At 42.0% G+C, this 21200-nt stretch overlaps 1 protein-coding gene across 1 annotated transcript in view; it reads left to right on the top strand.

The window, feature by feature from the left end:
• Window positions 1-3957: 3957 nt before the first annotated feature.
• The window catches only part of CLIC5 (chloride intracellular channel 5), a 155465-nt gene continuing 138222 nt past the window's right edge, over window positions 3958-21200 (top strand). The window contains exon 1 of the mRNA XM_069488097.1: window positions 3958-4476. Coding sequence (XP_069344198.1) covers window positions 3958-4476 — 519 coding nt within the window. The remainder of the gene's footprint in view (window positions 4477-21200) is intronic.

Raw genomic sequence — 21200 nt, 5'->3', positions numbered from 1 at the left:
GTTTGCATTCTTTGAAATGAAAATATTAGTAGGAGGGTAAGCCATTATCCCCATGACCTTGCTGAGAGTGAGTAGCTCCTGCGAGGAGAAAAAGTAGCAATGGGGAGGGGGCATGGGGAGAAGAGGGAAGAAAAGCAAGTGGAGGTCCTGGCACTGGAGATAAACTTTCCCTTCTTAAAAGAGCTCCCTAGTTATTCCCCTCTCTCTAAGTGCTTTCTTGCTTTTCTGAGGCCAACCATTTGTGCTGATCTCCGTGTACCTCACATGGCTAACTGATTTACCTAGATCAGAGGGTCATGTTTTAAGTCACAGGTTTACCAAATGTAGCGAGACTCAATCAATCATTCTAGGACTTGTAAGGTATGGCTCCCTGACTTCTTCCTGTTCTAGGAGTTGGTGGTTTGATGATTTTCAGATTGGCTAGAATGAACTGACATTAAACACAAGTGAGAGCCAGGCACCATGGCTCACACCTGTAATCCTAGCACTCTGGGTGGCCAAGGTGGGAGAATTGCTTGGGGCCAGGAATTCGAGACCAGCCTGAAAAAGAACAAGACTCTCATCTCTACTAAAATAGAAAAATTAGCAAGATGCAATGGCACGTGCCTGTAGTCCCAGCTGAGGCAGGAGGATCACTTGCGCCCAGGAGTTGGAGGTTGCAGTGAGCTATGATGATACCACCGCACTCTAGCCAGGGCGACAGAGTGAGACTCTGTCTCAAAAAATATATACATAAAATAAAATAAAATAAGATAAACTTAAGTGAGTATTCCTAGTGAAAGTCAGATTGAACTCTGTAGGAGTAATGTTGTAAAGATCCTTGTAATGTTGAAAAGATCCCAAGCCCCTTTCAAACAGCCCTTTTGGACAGATCCTCATTTCCCCTTCCCCGTCATCTGCAAACCACTGATGAGAACAACTGTGTGAAGGGTGACCCGGGTGGAACAATGCTCACGGCTTGCTCCCACAGCCAGAAGTGCCCTGGCCGTACCTGTTTTCTCTGGGAGCTGAGCCATTCCCATGCTTTAAAGTCCAAGCAATTTTCCGAGATTCTTCTGCTGTTTGGAAATTCATGGCCACTGGGTCTACAATGTCCCCAAAATCTCATCAGGGAGATGCCAAATCCAAACATAAATGCAGCAAGATGGAGAGCGTCATATCCATTAGAATTCTTTTCAGAATTCCAAAGAAAGTCTTGGAGAAGCCTGTTGTGGGAGGGAAGTGAGGAGACCTCTCCTTCAACCAAATGTGAGTGGAGCTCGGCTGTGAAATAGTCTGTTGGAGAAACTGGAAAGATTGATGGTTCCTCTGAGAGTGGAGGAAGGGAAAAAGGAGGGAGAGGCAGGGAGTGGGAAGAAGGGTGGAGCCAGTGAAAACAAGGTGGGACCACTTCCTGGGAACTCCCATATCCATTAAAGGTGCTTTCCTCATGACATTTTTGGATGTGAAAAAGAAAAAAAAAAAAAAACAACCTTTTATCACTGGAAAAATTTATGTGAGCTGGGGAAATTGACTATGCAAATATCCAGAAGTACATTCTGGTAGAGAGAACAGCCAATGTAAAGGTCCTAATATGGGACCATTCAGGAGTATTCCGGGCATAGAAACGAGGTCCAGTTGTCTGGAGCAGGGGGGAGAAAAGCAGGTATAGGGGAGCAGATGTAGGTTATGTAGGGCCTGGGGGACCGTTATAAGGATCCTGGCTTTTACTGAGAGAAATGAGGAGCCGTTGCAGAGGTTTGAGCGGCGAGTGATATGACCTGACTTACATTTTACCTGGATGGCCTGTTTGCTATTACAACCTGTAACTATGAATCATGATAGATGCGTTCAGAGACGGGACAACAGGGGGACCTAATCCATGAAATGTCAGTGTGATCTTGGGCCCTAAACTTAACCAGCCTCACTCAGCCCGCCTCACCGGGTCATTGCTGTGAGGATCTGGTAACATGCTGTACAGACATGCACACACTGTACACTGCTATACTTTGGAAATAATGCACAATGGCACATAACCCAGTGTTAGATTGTGAGCTACACACCAGAAGTGTTTTCGTAGTGAAAGCATGCATTGTTAAAAGAGGCAATACCACCCCTACGGGGGGAAATTGGTTCTTGGGAGGCAAAACAAGTCTTACTTTTTTAGTGTATTAATATATAGCACAGATGTACATGCAATATGCAAACAGATGTGCAATATGCAAACAGATGTGCCGTATGCCTGCAGTATTTTAATTTCATGGGAAAAAATAGCTAAAAAGGCTCCTTTGGGAGCTGGGGGGACAGTGTGTGATCATGAAAAAATGGTCGGAAAACACGGAGTGAGGGAAGGGAGTTGGTGACAGAAAGATCACTGAGCTGGAGGTTCCAAAACCATAGCTGAGGTCAGGTCTGTCATGCACTCTTTGTGTGAACTCAGACCATTCACTTCCCCTCTCTAGGTTTCAGATATAATGTTAGACTAAATGACCTCTTAGGTTTTCTCCAGCTCTAAAATTATGAGGAGTTTGAGCTGGGGCTCCATTCTATTATACATGCCTGATTCTAGAAGCTGTGGTAATTTATCATGTGTTTGGACCCACTAAACCTCACTTTTCAATAAGATAAAGGACCAATGTCAATAGCCTTTAAAGTCTATCTCTGGCCTCTTTCCTCTTATCCATTCTTTAAGCTGTTCCAAAAGCTAGAATTCTAGAAATACTGCTCTAGATCCCTGTAGAAGATTCCTGGCTACAATATTGGAGACTAGGAGTACAATGAAGTCTTGCCAATAAGATGCCTATCAAATGCTTTGAAACCTGCCAATTGCAGTTGCATTGCTTGTAGTTTTCATGTGATTTCTAGACATTAAAGTCCCTTTACAACCTGGCTGTGTTGTCACTTCCAAGAGAAAGTGACATGGTGTGGTGAAGGAAAGTAGTGACTAGCAGACTGGAGTACCAGATTAAACGAATAAAGCACACATCTATCTGCAGCCTCCGTAGATGACATCAACGGGGCAGCCTTGTGCATTCAGTTCTTTACTGCCTTTTTCCGACCTGGGCCAATTGCACTAAGAAAACCTTATTAAATAGTTTTCTTTTGTGTGAGGTTTTAGTTTCTCTTCCTGGCCCTCCAACTATCTTTAAATGCCCCTTGAGGACAGAGAAGGTATCTTCTAACTCTTTTGTTCAGTGCTCAGTTCAGTATACTGTACATAACAGGATCTTAATGAGTATTTGTGGACTGTGATGATCACAGATTCAAGAGGGAAACATCAAAATGAAAACCATAAATTTCTGAGTCCGTTATTTTGAGTGGTTCGTACTGATGTGCCCATAGACGAGAACATTTATCTTCTTTTCCTTTTGCCATTTAATCACCTAGTGGTGGCTCCAGATAAGAAATGTAAATGTCATTCATTACTCAACTGGGGCATGTATAATTCATGTATCAGAGGGTATCAATACACAAAGAATTGCTTTGTGTAATAAATTCGGCTATAAATAGATGAGTCACCATTGTGAAGAATTGTAGTTCTCCACTGAATTGCAGGAGCTTCTTGAATGTTGTCAACATTTGGAGGCAGTCAGAGGAGGGATTCTATTAGTGACAAATGGCTACATATTCAGAATTTCAGGGTAGACTGGGATGATCATTCAATTCAGCCGATGGTTTATCCAAAGAATCTTGGAGTTACTGGCAATGAGGAAATCCCTAGTCTATTGAACATGTTTTCAGAAGTGAAGGAGTTAACTGAGTATGTAAGCTTTATCTTCTGTCCAGTGGACTTGTGGTTTGCTTATTAAAGTCTCCGGTAAATGATTGTTGAGACCTGTCATTGATAGCTGTTGCTAGTTGCTGCCTTGCAAAAGCCCGTCGATTCCTCTGCAAGGCAGCACGGCATCCTCCATCCCGTTCTCCTCATTCCAGATCTACTCAGGTTTACCTGCAGAAGTATTTATCAGATCAGTAAACATGAATGACGAAGACTACAGCACCATCTATGACAGGATCCAAAAACAGACCATATATGAGTTTCCAGACCCACCAGAAGAAAAGGATGTTTCCAATTATGATGATGTCCATGAAGACTTAAGGCCAGAAAACAATTTATATGCCGCTAGGCTGGAAAGCAGTGTGTATGATTCTGTGTCAGTCTACGCCATTAGGGGTGAAGAGAACAGAGTGGCCGCTTCCAAACCGGAAGGAAGCTACTTCCTGCCTAACAAGGTCTGCTCTTGGGCCAGGGATGCTCGGCCAGGTAAGCCCCAGGAGGACAGGGGCAGCTCAAGGGAAGGGTTGTATTTGCCAACCCAGGGCCAGGAGAGCAGAAACATGATGAAGGAAGACCTGCCTTCTCCTTCAAGATTTACCATCCAGCATAGCAAGGTCTCCTTTGCCAGGGAGGATTCCTTCACCTGCTGTTCTGATGCTGACAGTTCGAAAGAAAAGGAAGCAGCTTCCATGATCCCCGGGATTAGCCTCTTTGTGAAGGTAAGGGCTGCCTCTGACAGGCACACTCTGCACATGCAGATGGTATAACTGGCATTTTATTTTCTCTGAGCAACCAGGGAAAGATGCATGGTGCCCTGGTCCTGGGATCTCAATAGATATTCAACAGTAGGACTGTTTAAATTGGTCATTTCAGAGTGTACCCAGGACTTCTTAAAATTACAAGAATTGGAAAGTGCCTTTAAAGTGTGTGTTTAATCACTGACTTTTGCATACCATGGGCAAAGCACTTTTTAAGAGTTCACATGAGCGAGCAGAAATGGCTGCTCAAATCCTTACCTTTGGGACGACCACTGAGTAGTACATTTTTCTGTCTGGTTTCAATTTTCTTTGTCAACATGATTTTTGAAAATGAAACCAAAGCTTGTGAGAGAAAGTCAAATCTATGATCAGGTGTTGGGGTTTCCTTCTTATATTTCTAAGGTCACAGATTTGTCAGATATGCGGTCAATAAATGTGACCTCTGTCACTGAGCTTGCCCTTTTGACACCAATATAACTAAAATTCCGATGAAATCAAATGATTTTAGTAGTAGTAAGACACTAAATGACCATGTTAATGTTTAATGCTTATAATACTGAAACAGCACTGTGGTGATCTTTGTCTTAGGCTCTTAGGCTGATAATGTAATAAAGATTATGAGTACGAATATTATCAAAATGTAAAATGTGTTTCAGAGCTAACGAATCATCTTTATTAATCAAGATGGTAGACCCTTTTCCCCAACACATATTCATATCCTCCCCACATTATTCATATTTACATGAATTTTTTAAATGTGAAGATATTTAGTAAATATATTAGTAAATACTATTATTTCTTGCTCATAAAAATGGTTACTCTACGAACCTACAAAAACCCCAGTCCACACTCATTTCTCTCCATCCTGGTTCCCAATAAAACTTCCAATGAAATATATTTTACTAATCTAATACTTTGTTACCTCCTATTTTGTTTTTTTTCTCTAATTGTTTTTTGTGTGAATCATGTCTCTCTTATTCTACTATAAAATCCCTTTAAAAACCACCTAGTGTTGTGCTTGGTTCACACCGATGTTCCCCACAGACCTCGGCTGGTGCTGTGCTGAGCATCTGGGGGAAAGGGCTATGTATGATGTGGCCCTTGCTCTCAAGAAACCAACAGTACAGTGCTGGAGACAGACCTGCACTGGATGAATTACAGTGCAGCGTAAGGGATGACAGAGAGAGTGCAGTGCTGTGGTCGTTCGGGACGGAGCGCCCAGGTGTGCGGGAGGGAGGCAGGAGGGGCTCCAGGGAGGAGGTGATATTCGAGCTGGTGCATTCAAACAAATTTCCAGGCCCCATAACCACATCACCACGGTGCCACAGGGTGCAAACACACTTCTGTAAAGTGGAGACTAGATGTATGTTTTCTCAGGACAGAAGTGCCCATGCGACTTCATGCAACAGGTAAGGTGGGTTGTCATTGCCATCATCATCATCATCATCATCACTATCGCCCCATCGAGACATTGATTCTAGTGCTTATCTCACTAGAAATTAGTCTATCACTAGTGTTGAATCAAACAGAAACAGCAATTACTTAGTCGATTAAAATGTATCATTCATTTATTCATTCAACAGATACTGTGCCAGGCACTGGGTTTGTAACAATGAAGAAAGCAAAGTTGGCTCTCGTGCACTTTGCATGGTAGTGGGAGTGACGCCTGAGAGACAAATCAGTAGCTATGAAATGTGGCCAGTGATGTTAATGCTATAAGGAAACATAAAACAGGATACGGGTGTCAGAATTTTTTATAGCTGCTTTATCAATTACCAAAAACTTAGTGGCTTAAAACAGTACAAATATTCTCATACAGTAGAGGAGTTCAGAAGTCTGAAATGAGATTTAACAGAGCTAAAATCATGGTGTCGGGGGACTATGTTCCTTCTGGAGGCTCTAGGGGAGAATCCGTTTCTTCCCCTTTTCCAACTTCCAGAAGCTGACCTCGCTGGTCACTCACGGCCCCTATCATATCACCTCTTCCCTTCCCGTTCCCGTCATCATCTGCCGACTTCTGCCTCTCAACTCCTGCATCCCTCTTGTAAGGATCTTTGTGATTAGACTGGACCCAGCAGGATAATCCAGGATGAGCTTCTGGTTTTAAGACCCTTAGTTTAATCACATCTGCAAGTCCTCTTGCTACGTAAAGTAACACTTGCAGCTTCCGGGCATTAGGACAGGGACGTATTTGGGGAACGGAGAGTGATGTGAGCAGGGAGTGAGGAGGCAAGGTAGTAAGAGGAGAGGCCAGGGAGCGGAGGTGCAGATCACAGCAGCACTTGCCAGCCGGCCGTTGGAAGAACTGTCACTTTTATCTGAGTGATGTAGGGAGTCACTGGGTGGTTTTGAAAGGAACATTCTGGCTGCCTTTCTGATAACAGGCTGTAGCAGGGAAGGGTAGAAGCAGAGACAAGAACAGTTTGGAGGCAACTGACAAACTTCAGGCAAGAGATGAGGGTGGGCCGCTGTGACAGCAGAGAGGTGGGGCCAGGTAGGACAGGCGTGGTCTTGAAGAGAAAGCCCAAAGGCTTTCCTGACAGATTTGACGTGGATGGAAAGAACGAAAAGAGCCGTGGTTAACTCTAGAGGTTGTAGTGAGAGCTACTGAGTGAATGGGAAGGTTATTCCCCTCCCAGCTAAGGATCCCTCTCAGGGAACGCGTGATCAAGAAAACCAATAATTGTATCTGTCTGTGTGTGTGTGAAAGAGAAAAGAGTGAGAGAAAGATGGGACGAGGGCGAGATGCAGGGAAGGAGGGAGAGAGACAGGAAAGCATTCTGTCATTTTGATTAACGAAAAGGAAAGAAAAGTATTCAAATAATGATAATTGCAAAGGGAAATGGTACAAATAAGCACCATTTGTCCTGTGCGTAACTTATGTCATTGATTATGGAAGGCAGAACTTGCTGTAGAGCAGGTTTTGAAGTCAGGTGGCGTGGATTTGAAACCTGGCTCAGCAAATTGGTTTTTGTTAAATTGTTTAGCGTCTCTTAGCCTCACCTTCCTCATTGGCAAAATGGATGTTATAATGATGCCTTCCTCATAGGGTGGTTATGAAGATTAAATAAAATAATGCATTAAATTTTTTAGTGTAAGTATCTGACATATAGGAAATATCTGTATATGGGAGTCTAAATTAGTATTTATTGCAATGACTTTGAAGAATTCATGAAATAACTATATTAAGCACAGCGCTTTGTAGTTAGTAAACATTCAATAAATATCCTATTGGCTTATTCTAACAGGACCACTGTTGTATTGTGGAAAGAGCACTGGTCAGGGAATTCTAATATGACTTTATCAATAATTTGGTATGAAACATCCCTGGACTCAAGTTTCTTACCTTTGAAATGTAAGCCCTTCCAGCTCTTCCAGTCTTTGATTCCAAGTGGATGGCCCCAGCTCTTCATCAGTGTGTACACATATGGTACCACCTATTATCCAGTCTAGAGACTGCTCGACATGATCATGCTCTCTAGATTTGGGTGTGGTTGGAAGAATCCACAGGGCACCAATGCTGCTGTTCACACTCAGCTCATGTGAAGCCTGTCCTTTGGAAAGTGTCTGTAGCCATGGTCTGCAGAGCCTATCTCTAATTAGGACACTCACAGGGTCCTCATGCAGGGATGCACAGGTTGTGCACTGTACAAATTAAGAGGAAACTAGTCACAGAAAATATAAATGATGTCCCCCTGAAGTCAGGTACCATAACAACCCTGATTAATATTTCTTAGATTCATAACCCAGAATCATAGCTCTAAAGGAGTGACTCACTATAATTTGGCTCAAATTATAGTAGAAAGTATCACAGAATTATTAGTGATTGTTATTATTGCCACAGCACAGGAGCTGTGGTTATAGGGGTGATGGTATTCAAAATGGGGTGCTCAAAGTAATCCTTGTGTCATTAGAATATTATAATTAGAATAAAAAATAATAACCAACATTGTACTTAATTTTATCTAATCCTTTCAAATGTTAATACCTTCTATATTTTATAATGAATATAGTACATTGTTACAGTACTACATTAATATAATTTGTAAGTGAATAAATGTACATATTAATCTATTGCGGGTAAATGTTTTGTATTGATAGGGATGAGCAATTTTTAAAAAATCTATTGATTTGTAGGCTTTCCTTCCTTTTCTGTCATCATCTGTGGGCCAAGATCTGATGAGAACAAGTCCTCTCACCTCCTAGGTTCTTCTTGGGAGTTTTTATAAACAGCACATTTAGTCCATTTGCCTTGGAGGCAAATGAAGACTTATCACTGCAGGTGAGAAACCATAAAATCCCACTGAGGAAATGAAGCTGGACTGGGAAGTTGAGCTGTGGCTCACGGATGTTTCCAGCAGTGGACGAGGCATAAGCAGAGGCACAGCCAACGCAGGCATGTGCATCACTAGATCTGTCTGGCTGGGTGAGCAGAAGGTCCACGCGGGTGCAGAGCAGACAGGGAGGCCGAAGCACCAGCAGTGCTGCCTTGCGCAGCAGACGAAGGAGCTTGGGTTTTACCTTGAAGACAAAGAGAGCAATGGAACATTTTTGAGGAGTCTGTCATGAGCAAAGCAATGTCTAGGATGACATATAGGCAAATTCAAAAGCATTTCCACCCACTGTGTAGAACAAGACCAAACAAACATGTATCATGCTTCATTTCTAAGATTAGTTCAAACATTTAGGTGTAAAAACATTGTGCATCATTAAGACTGTGCGGTTTTTCAATTGACCATCTGGATATGTCCAGATATGTAGATCCACAGCTTCATACAGACAAATTTCTGTGGAAAATGCTAGCTAGTGTGATGCTGATTTTACATATTATCTATATGTGTGTATAGTTACTTAATATTTTGCAAGGGTGAGGGGAGATATATAGATTCAGCACAAAGTTTTGATTGTTGTTATTTTAGTATAGTTTCTAATGAATATGTTTGTATGGGTCCGGGATAGCCTGGCTGGACTACCCAAAAGTTGCACGTTCCGATATCTAGAAATAAAACCCTAAAAGGGTCTTCCTGTTCCATGATCCTCTAGGAACAGTCTACTGTAATGTCACTAATAAAGACATGTCAAAATATGTTCTTGGAAACATTTGTGAGAATATACAAGTCTGAACCTGTCCCATGTGCCCACTTGTCCTTCTGTAGAACCAATGAAACATGTACAGGTGAAACAATGAGCATGTCTGAACAAAGATTTCTATTCTTGTTTTATATTTCTTCTTAATTAAGGTGCTAGGAACACAGTCAAGGCCCCATTTTATTTCAAATCATTTTCTAGATGCCCATATGAGCTGGTTTGCTTTGAGAATGAATGGGATCAGTCAAAGAGGTCACAACATCCTAGCACTGTGACCAGGACATTGAAAACCAAAGGAGCCAAGCAACTTGCCAAAAGCTGCCTTCAAATTACTGGCAGGCTAGGACTTGGGGCTCTCAGTCCAGGGCACTTTCCTTTATACTGGCATTTCTAGCCTGGGGTGCTGGATGTTCGTGAATATGCTTTAGGAGGTCCAGGAACATTCTAACACCCTATGCAAAAAACTTTTGTGGCAGATGATTTTAGGAGGGTCCATGAACTCTCAGAAATGTTAGCTATCACTGTGATGCATTCTACTCTCCCTTCCTGAGTGCTCCTGCCTCACATGCCCATGAAGGAGGGCATGGAATCTGCTAGGAGTGACTCAACTCTCTTCCTTTCCTGTGGAGTCATCGTTTGCCTTTCAGCATCTTGAGAAACTGTGGGAAGAAACCCTCATGACAGAGTGATAAGGAGGCATTACCCAAATCATCATGTGGGGATTATGTCAGCTCTGAAAATGAAGATGAAGTGATACTCTAAAATAAATACTCCCAAATTACTATCCATATTATTTCCAAAGGATCTATTTTTCCCCTGAAGATTGCAAACTCAATGTCAATTTATCCACAGCTAATCCCACCACCGTGGTGGATCATATCACCAATTACACAAACTAGAACTTTAGAGTAACTTAGATTTCTGTTTCTCCTTTACCTCCCAACCGTCCAAAAAATTCCACCTCCTAAAATGTTCTCTCCTCTCCATCTGGCCACCACCGGCCACTGCCATCTTGACCACAGCCATTCAACTGGTCACTCTGCTTCTAGACTCATCTTCCTCCCAAGAAGCTTCCCCCTGGCCTCCAGAATGGTCTACATATGCTTCTTCAGAGCACATCAGACCCTGTCGTTCTCCTGCTGCTGGCTATGCAGTGGCTCCCACTGCCCCCAGGGGAAAAGGCCAGGGTGGAAAGAAAGCATAGTGAGACCCTTACGATCAATCAGGCTTTTAGCCAAGCCCTCATCACTTGCCACTCCTCCCTCCTCACTCACCTTTTGTCTTAAAAGATGTTGACTCGCATGCACTTTCTGCACACTTCATGACTCTGGGCCTTTGCTGTGGCTGTCTCCTTTCAGTGGTCTCCCTTCCTGGGGTAACAGCCTGTCCTTTCAGATGCAGCCCAGAGGTCGCCCGCCTGGTCAGGAAGACTTTCCCGGTCCCTCCAGGCAGGGCTGGGCCAGTCTCCGCTGTGCTCCTTCCTTGCTCCTACCTTGATTAACATATTCGTTTGCTAGTGCTGCCACGACAAAATATGGCAGACCACAGAGATTACATTCTCACAATTCTGGAGGCTAGAAGTCCAAGATCAAGGTGTCAGCAGGGCTGGTTTCTTCTAAGGCCTCTCTCCTTGGCTTGTAGACGGCCATCTTCTCCCTATGTCTTCACTCCATGGTCTTCCCCCATGCATGCCTGTGTCCTAATCTCCTCTTCTTATAAGGACATCAGTCATTTTGGATGAGGGTCCCTCTAATGACCTCCTTTTAACTTAATTACTATTTTAAAGCCCTAACTTCAAATACAGTCACATTCTGAAGTTCTAAGGGTTAGGATCTCAACATATGAATTTATCCAACAAGTCATGATTTTCGGGGAAAAAAAAAACAAAACATATGAATTTGGGTGGTGGTGGTGGTGGATACAATGCAACCCACAACACTTCATGTTATAATTACTCATTTATGTCTTTATATCACTCTAGCTGTGAGCTCTTGAAGGAGAGCCTGCTTTCGATGCCTTCTCATACACCTGGTCCATGGCACACTTAAATGATGGTTGAATGAAGGAGGGAATAAGTTACCCCCAGGGGTCCGCAGGGGAGTGGGGGAGGAGGAAGGCTTGTGCCAGTGGCCTGAAGCAGCAGTAAGAGTGGGACTCCCAGCCCCCTGTTTGAGTTTTGTAAGGCTGCTGTAATAAATCGCCACAAATTTAGTGGTTTAAAATAATAGAAATTTATTCTCTCACAGTTCTGGAGGCCTGAGTCGAAAGTTAAGGTATTGGCAGGGCCACGCTCCCTCCAAAGGCTCTAGGGGAGAATTCTTTCTTGTCTTTTCCAGCTTCTGGGGGCTCCTGGCAGTCTCTGGCTTGTGGCTGCATTACGCTGATCTCTGCCTCTTCATCATACGGCCCTCTCCACCATGTCTCTGTACCTGTCTCCCCTTCTCTTCTCTTATAAAGACTTGTCATTGGCTTTAGGGCCCACAGTAATCCAGGATGATCTCATCTCAAGGGCTTTAATTTCATTACATCTACAAAGACCCTTTTTCCAAATAAGGTCACACTTGCAGGTTCCAGGTGGGCATAATTTTTGGAGGGCCACTGTTCAGCCCCCTACACCCACTGAAGGAAGAATGAGTTGGATTGAAGCATGGAAACCTCTGGACATGGGCATCCACTCCTGGTATCCATATCTCCCCCCAAATGCAAGGGGTTTTGTGAGAATTCGGTGGACTGTTTGTACCTTCATCTCTTTAGTTCTCAGACATTCATGAGAACGCCGGGCATGCTCCTAGCATCATCCTGAAGTTGGGCAGAAAACCAGCATCCTGAGTGCTTAATTTGATTTGTTGAGCTCTGAAGGGACATTGAAGTGAAAGGACTTGAGGAGTCACATAGGAGTTGGGGTTAGATACCACAAGGAGCTGCCTGCAAATGCAGTGTGGCCATAGCTAACTCAATGCATCCTTGTTCCTGGGCTTGCCTTTGTGTTTCTGCATCAGCATGACTTACCAAACACTGTTCTGTCAATACACACAGCAGCCAAACTAAATGCAGCAACTGGGAGAACGTGAGCAGTGTCAGCCCTGACCGCCACATGGCTGCCAATCAGAGTATCAAGGTGGGGGACACTGTTAGAGAAGTAGATGAGGGGTCATTTTCTGGACTGCCATGTTTTCAAGGTAACTCAACAGACTGTCAACTCCTTGAGGAAGGAATTGTGTCTTGCTTATCTCTGCGGCTCCATGGCTTATGGCGCACTGGGCTTGTTGCAGGGGGCTCTGTAAACATTGGTCAAAGTACCTGAACAGTTACTCCTGGGACTCTCAAGTAGCCTTCACCCACCTAATGGAGTAAAGACCAGCTCTTGGAACAAAATTGAAAGTTTAATACTTAATTCCTCTGCTTTAAACTTTGCCTATTGCCAATACGATCAAGTTCACCCTGGAACATCACACACAAGGCCTTTTGATGTGCTGCCCCTAACAATCTAGCAGCCTCTCTGGTTCTGTATCCCAAGATCCTGCCTGACTCACTGTGCCCCAGGAATGCTGAGCTCCCCACAAATCAGATGCACTCTATGCAGTCTTTTGTGTGTGGTTTCATTCATAATGCTTTCGAATTCATCCATGTTAGTACATTTATCAGCTGTTGGTTTCTTTTTATTATTGTGTAATATTCCATTGTATGAATATACTGCAGTTTGTTTATGCATTTAGCAATTGATAAACACTTGGATTCTTCCCCAGTTTTTGACCACTAATCATGAGGTTATTATAAACATTTGCATATAGCTTTTCTGTTAATTATGTTTTCATTTCTCTTGGGTAAATATTTAGGAGTGGAATTATTGAGTTTTATGGCCAGTGAATGTTTAACCTTGTTTAAAAAATACTTTCAAATTGTTTTCAAAGTGGCTGTCAAAATTCGTGTGAGACTTCTAGTTGTTTCCTTCCCAGCACGTGCCATTGTCAGACTTTTAAGTTTTAGGCATGCCAGTAAATATATAATGATATTTCATTGCAACTTTAATTTTCATTTTTCTAGTGACCAATTATGTTAGGCATCTTTTCACGTACTTATTAGCTATCTTTATGTCTTCATTTCTGAAGTGTTTATTCACATATTTTCCTTTTTTTTTTTTTAGTGTTTTATCTTCTTCTTATTAAAGTTCAGGAGTTCTTTATATGTTCGTGATACAAATTCTTTGTCAGATAAATGTTTGGCAAATAGTTTATAGGTCTGTGACTTGACTGTTAATTTTCATAACAGTATTTTTTGAAGAGCAAAAGATTTTTATTTTGATGAAGTCCATTTATCAATTTTTTCTTCCATGGTTTGTGCTTTTTGTGTCTTATCTATGAAATATTTGTCTAACCCAAGGTCACAAAGATATTTCCTATGTTTTATTCTGGAAGCTTTGTATTATAACTTTAGTTCTATGGTTCACTTTAAGTTCAAATTCTGTATGACACAAAATATAGATTTGGGTTTTTTTTTCCCCTTTCCCTCCATTTCTTCCCTCCCACCCTCTCTCTTTTCCTTCCTTCCTTCCTTCTTCTCTTCCTTCCTCCCTCCCTCCCTTTTCTTCCTGTTAATGTTAAATGCATTGATTGATTTTGAAATGTTAAATCAACCTTGCATTTCTGGGGTAAAACACACTTAGTCATGATTTATTATAATCATTATAGATTTCTAGATTTCGTTTCCTATAATTTTGTTAAAGATTTTTGCATATGTGTTCATATGGAATATTAGTCTGTAGTTTTATTTTAATTTCTTTGTCTAATATATTATTAGGATAATATATACCTCATAGAGTAAGTTGGGGATGTATTTTCTCTTCTATTTTCTGGAAGAATTTTTGTAGAATTGGTGTATTTCTTCCTTAATAGCTTGGTAGAATTCACCAGTGAAATTATCTTCACTAGAGATTTCTTTGTGGGAAGGTTTCTCTACCTTTGTAAATTCAGTGTATTTAATAGATGTAAAAATATTTAGGTTATCTCTTTCTTTGTCAATGAGTTTGTTATTCTGTTTCATTCAAGTTATTTGTTATTTAATCTAAGTTGTTGAATTCATTATCAATTCTCTCTTTATCATGTTCATATGTATATTAAGATAGCAGTTTTAATGTTATTATATACTCATTTTATAATCTCAGTCATATATGGGTTTATATTTATCTGTTGATCCGCCCCCCTTGGTTATGACTTGCATTTTCCAAGTTATTTGCATACTCTGGTAATATTTTGGCTGCTGGACTTAGTGAATTTTATGTTGTTGGATACTGGATTTTGTTGTATTCCTTAAAATAGTGTTGGGATGCATTCTGGGATGCAGTTAAGTTACTTGGAATGAATTTTATCCTTTTGAGGTCTTGTAAGGGTGAGTCCAGAAAAGTCCTAGTCTGAAGGTAATTTGGCACCATTACCAAAGCAATATCCTTCTGAGGGCTCTATCCAATGCCATGTGTTCTAGGAGGTCTTTCCACTCTGCCTGCTGGAAACATAAACTATTACCAATTTTACGTGAGATCCTGGAATTTCTTATCCTACTCATTTCCAGTTCTTTCTCCATACTTGGTAGTTTCCTCACATATACATGCAGATCACGACTTAGCCAAAGTTTCAAGGGGACCCTCCTGTAAGTCTCCAGAATGCTTTCCAATCTCTCCCTCTTTCTCTTTCTCACTTTCTCTTTCATTTTCTCACTCTCTTATTCCATTTTCTCTGGTGTTTAGATCTGCAAACTCTAGCTGCCTTGGCCTCCCTAAACTCCAAAGTCTGTTGTCTGTTCAACTGAGAAAGACTGTGAGGCTTTGCCTGTGTCCTATGCAGCCTATTCTCAATGTCTGAAAACTATCATTTTTATATCATCTGCTGGTAATGTTCTAGTTGTTAAATGCAAATCTAGTTTCTCTTACTCTCTTGAGACAGAAGAGGTTGTTGTAATTGACTTTATTTATTTTTAAAATTTCAATATATTTAAGGGATAAAAGTGCAGTTTTGTTACATAGATATATTGTATAGTGGTGAAGTCTGGGCTTTTAGTGTACCCATCACCCAAATAGTGTACATTGTACCCAATAGTTAATTTTTCATCCCTAACCCCTCTCCCACCTTCCCACCTTTGGATTCTTCATTTATAGTCTATTATTCCACTATATATGACCCTGAGTACCCATAGTTTAGCTCCCACTTGTAAGTGAGAACATGTGGTATTTGATTTTCTGTTCCTGAGACATTTTACTTAAGATAATGGCCTCCAGTTCCATCCAAGCTAATGCAAAAGACATTATTTCATTCTTTTTTATGGCTGAGTAGTATTCCATGGTGTGTGCATGCACACATGTGTGTGTGTCTGTGTGTGTATACAAACATACCACATTTGCTTTATCCACTCATCACTTGTTGAACATTTAGGTTGATTCCTTATCTTTGCTATTGTGAAAATATTCACAAACTACACATCTGACAAAGGACTAATATCCAGAATCTACAAGGAACTCAAACAACTCAAGAAAAAAAAATCAAATAACCTCCGTTAAAAAAGTGGCAAATGACACAAACAGACATTCTTCAGAAGAAGACATACAAATGGTGAACAAACATAAGAAAAAATGCTCAACATCACTAACCATCAGAGAAATGCAATTAAAACCACAATGAGATACCATTTTACCCCAGTCAGAATGGCCTTTTTTTTTTTTTTTTTTTATTTCAGCTTATTGTGGGTGTACAAAAGTTCAGGTTATATATATTGCTCATGTCCCCCCCCATCCCCCCAAGTCAGAGCTTCAAGAGTGTCCATTCCCAAGACAGTGTGCATCGCACTCATCATGTAGGTATACACCCATCACCTCCCCCCACCCCCCACCTCTGTCCAATACCCAATTGGTGTTATTCCCAAATGTGCAGTTAGGTGATGATCAGGGAAACCAATTTGCTGGTGAGTACATGTGGTGCTTATTTTTCCACAGAATGGCCATTATTAAAAAGTCAAAAAACAATAGATGTTGGTGCAAATGCAGTGAAAGGGAACGCTATACACTGTTGGTGGGAATGTAAATGAGTACAACTTCTATGAAAAACAGTATGGAAATTCCTTAAAGAATTAAAAATAGATCTACTATTCAATCCAGCAGTTCCACTACCTCTCCCCAAAGGAAAAGAAGTCCTGTCAAAAAGACGTCTGTACTTGCATGTTTGTCACGATTGACTTTAAGATCCCCATTTCTCTTGAGTTGTTTCTCCTTTCTTTCTGGAATGTTGGCCCCTGGAATTCAAGTATGAATTGGAATTTGGAGTTTAGTCAAGAAGCTTAACTGGATTAAAATGCAATAATAACACTAAAGTGATGTAGAATGACAGCTATCATAAAATATTTTGGCCTTCTGGCACAAGAGTCCTTTCTGACCCTTCATTCCACTCTCTTTTAAAAGTATTTTGTCTTCTTCAAAATCTTTACCTTGTACCTTAAGTTCTCAGCAATGAAGAAATAGGAAAACAGATGTCCTAGCTAATCCTTCATAGACACAAGTCTATGTGGGGTGTTATCTCGTCTTTTAACCTCTTACTATTTGAGCCTCTGGTGATTCTGTGAATTCCTTTGTAAAACTCTAGAGAAAGTGGACTTTATTACTGCAAAAATGGAGTCTCATTCTCCAGCTACCTTCTGATACCCAGGCCCCAAGTGTTCAAAGTCCATTTGTCTATGAATTATAACATGTACATGTGAAAATGCTCTGACTGGCATCTCCCTCAATGACACTCCCTCAAAAGTGTGAGAGACTCTCCCTGTCCATGCAGCACGTGTTTTATCCCTGAAACCAAGTGACTTATGCAATCTTGTGAGGACAAAGATTAGAAAACTGGGCTTGAAGCCATGCCCCACTTTTCTGCTTTATAACCAGGGCCCCTTCGCCTCCTCCTCTGAGCCTGTGGGTTAGCAGAAGGGCCAGGCCTGTCAGAAGCCATCAGCCTCTACTCACAGGGCTTGGTGGACAACAGTAACATGGCAACAGCCAAAATAAATAAGAGAATGCATTGTTCAGGAAATGACTGGTGTTCTGAGGTTTCAGTGATAACAACTGCAAGGTAAACATACAAGGTGGTAACAGATAACTGGTATGGGTGCCTTTTGTTAAAAGTTGGCCTACCACTGCATTTCCCCCCCCACCCCCATAGAAATATTTGTTATGTTCTTTTGTGGCGGCAAGAAAGGAAAGAATGTGGTGGGCGGTCTTTTTATATTTACAATTGCATCTCTCTATAAATTGGCTTGGTTCTTCTAGAACTGCACTACTCAAAATGGTAGCCATGAGTCACGTGTGGCTATTTAAGTTTAAATTAATTACAATGACATAAAATTTAAAATGCAGTTCCTCAGTCACACTAGCCCCATTTCAAGTGCTCCACAGTCTCGTGTGGCGAGTAGCTGCTGCGTTGGAAAATGCAGCTACGGAACATTGCTGTCATCACAGAAGGTTCTGTAGGACGGTGCTGTTGGTGGGTGATCTGAGTCCAGATCTGGCTCGAAGACCAGTCAGTTATGTGGTTACAGGTCTTTCTCTGGGCCTTTATCCTTGTCTGAAAATAAAAGTAGGCATAAACATTCTTCTGTTTAGTGAGAGAGAAGAGTGTTCATGCCCACAAAATAAAGAAACCATGGGAAAAGAATTCACATAGATAAACATTATCTGTAATACAATTTTGTATGAACCCATTGGTTTGAAAGGATAATTATTTAGGCAAAGCTCTACAACTAATTATCAGCCCTTGCTCAATAAAATTGTCACTATCCATTGACCATGCCCAGGCCCACTGAGAGTCTCTCTGTGGCCAGGAGGACTCATTAAGCTGCAGGAACTTTGAGGGTTAAAGATGCCTCCCCCACCCCCTACCTCAGCCATTAGGGCCAAATGCAGCATTGAGCCTGGAACCCAGACACAGAGATCAGGATCCTTCACCCTGCCCCACCCTGTGTGCTCCACCAAAACAACTTATCGTGTTAAAGCAGGCAGGGGGTGGGGAAAGAGGTTGTTAAAACTATTAAGAAAATATAAGGGTGAAGGTTGAGCAATTCTCTTGTGAGTGTGGGGAGTTCTTATTCCATAATAAAAATTTTATAACTGCAAGAATGAGCCTCTGGTCAATTGCCTATTCCTTCCTATGTATCCCTTTAATAGGTCTCAAATCAACAGGCTGATAAATCTTTATTGAGCCTGCACTCTGCACCTCATGTCAGACACTGTGAGTGATTGAAAGAAAGTCTAAGATGGGGGCCCTTTCTGTGAGGCTCTGACCAGCTGGGTCAGGAGAAGGATGAACACTATGAAGCATTTGGAAATTAACACTGGAGTTCTGGGAGAATCAGGATCTGCAGCATGATTCACAGTACTGAATAAGCACCAAAGGCATGCAGAGAGGGAGGAGGACTGGATATCAAGGAACGCTTTGTGGAGGAGGAAGACCTTAAACTCTGAAAAAAAAAAATGCAGGCGCCAGGGTGGCAAGTAGGATCAGAGAGGAGATTCCAGGCCTTAGCAGTAAAGTGTCCTTCCCAGTCTTGTGTTGCTCTGAGAGACAGTTTAGCATAGTGGATTAAAGCATAGACTGCGGGGCAAGAGTGTGTGAGCTCAAATCTGGTTTCTATTAGTTATTATATATGTGATCTTGAGCAATCTATTTAACCATGCCCTGGGTTGCTGTGAGGGTTAAAGGAGTTTATATATGTAAAAATTATAAGCACAAAAGAAGTATCATATAACTATTGGCACCCCTCCCATCCCACTCTCTTTTTTCACAGAGCTTATTTTTACTTATATTTATGTCTAATATCCATTCTTTTAATAGTGGCATCAATAATTTGTATTTACTCAATCTTTCCCTAAATGTCAGTTTGATTTTCCCAATTTTTAATTTTTTTTTGATAAGTAAACACACCCTATTTCAGTCAAACCAACTTCTTGCAGAATTGTCCAGTGGCTCTGCCTCAGCTCTTCTTATCAAAATACTCATGTCATCAGAGCCTGGGCAGGATCCACTTAATCACTAACTTTGAGGCTGAAAGACACTTACTCTGTTTGCCTGGACCACACCTAAATTATACCAGAGGAGCTATTTGGTTTAGAAAGACCTCTCCATAGTGTCAGTGGTCTTCCCTATCTGCTCCAAGCTCTTTGAGGACAAAGACTGGGTCTTGCTCATCCTTGTATACCTAGCCAGCATCCTGAGCAGTGCCTGGAACCTCATAGCTATTTATAATTCCCAAATTCAACTGACTTCCCATTGTAAAATGGGCTAACGATGCTTCATTCCCACTGGCTCCTGGAGGGTAACATAATTCAATTCCACTCGATTCAGCCGACAGTCAGTGCGTGTCCCCTCCATGCCTGGCTGAGTGCCAAGTGGTGGGGATCCAGTGGTCAACAAGGCAGGCACAGCCCTTGTTGGCATAGCGTTAATGACCAGTCTAGTATTTCTCTGGTTCTCCTAAGGGAAAGCACCCTGTGAAGCATGGCACTTTTCTTACAATCTTAGGACACAGCACCTCCAGCAGAAGCATTGAACTCAGCCTGAATCGTGATTGGCAAGAAGAGTTCCCACTCCCTGATGTGATAGGGCTGTGCCCTGCAATGACGCAGGAGGGCATGTTGCCTAGGATGCGGCGGCACTGAGGTGACAGATTTGCCCAAGGTCTCCGTGGTTTTACAGCTTGAGATGAAGGAGGAACAGGAGGCTTCCAAACCTCAGCTTCAGGATGGACTCCTGTTAATTTCTTAATTTTTAATATTTCCCATGAATTTTAACTTCCCTGTATCAGTGAAAAATGCTTTGAGCTGCTCTTTACAGGAAGCCTGACAAGGACTTAAAAAACTAGATTTTATTTTCGTGCGCGTGAGAGTTCCGGAGACTGGCTGTTGTGGGTGAAGTCAGCAGACGTCACGATGGGGTCTGCAGCAAGACCCCCTCACCTGTCCCTGTTGCAAATGGGCCACACCTTAGGACAGGGGCTGGACCCGTCTTCCCTGAGATAAACAGGGACAGGTTATGTTAAGGAAGAACGAAGGAAAGTGCTTTTGCTCAGGCAACAAATTGCCTGGCCTCTCCCATCGTCTGCCTTTCTCTTCTATGTTGCTGACGCTTTTCTACCCATTGAGCTTCTCCTTTTAGTGTAAGAGGGATGATCACTCCACTTCCACTTCCTCACCCCCTCTGGGAGGCAGACTGGCAGCGTGGAAGGGCACGTGGGCACTGAATCAAACCCAGGTTCTAGTCTCCAGGGCCAGAGACAAGCCCGGCAAACCTGGGCGATGCCTTAACCTCCTGTGGCCTCATTTGTCTCATATAAATATGCCCATTTCACAGACTTGTTTGGAAGATTACAGTAGAATTATCTGGTGCAATTTCTGGCGTGTGGAGGGAGCTCACTTGAATATCCCAGCAGGTTGGATTTCTCATCACTCTCTGTGAGAATGAGCCCTACCACTGATACTCAATTCTCCAGGCTAATTTCACATCAAGGAGGCAAGACTTCCTCCAGTCTGAACTGGCTCTGCTGACAGTGACAATCCCAGGCCTTCCAAATAAATTTAG

The sequence above is a fragment of the Eulemur rufifrons genome, chromosome 15 (assembly GCF_041146395.1).
Source record: "Eulemur rufifrons isolate Redbay chromosome 15, OSU_ERuf_1, whole genome shotgun sequence".
NCBI classification, from domain to species: domain Eukaryota; kingdom Metazoa; phylum Chordata; class Mammalia; order Primates; family Lemuridae; genus Eulemur; species Eulemur rufifrons.
The sequence above is the reverse complement of the archived record's forward strand: the minus strand, read 5'-3'. Positions and strand labels throughout refer to the sequence as shown.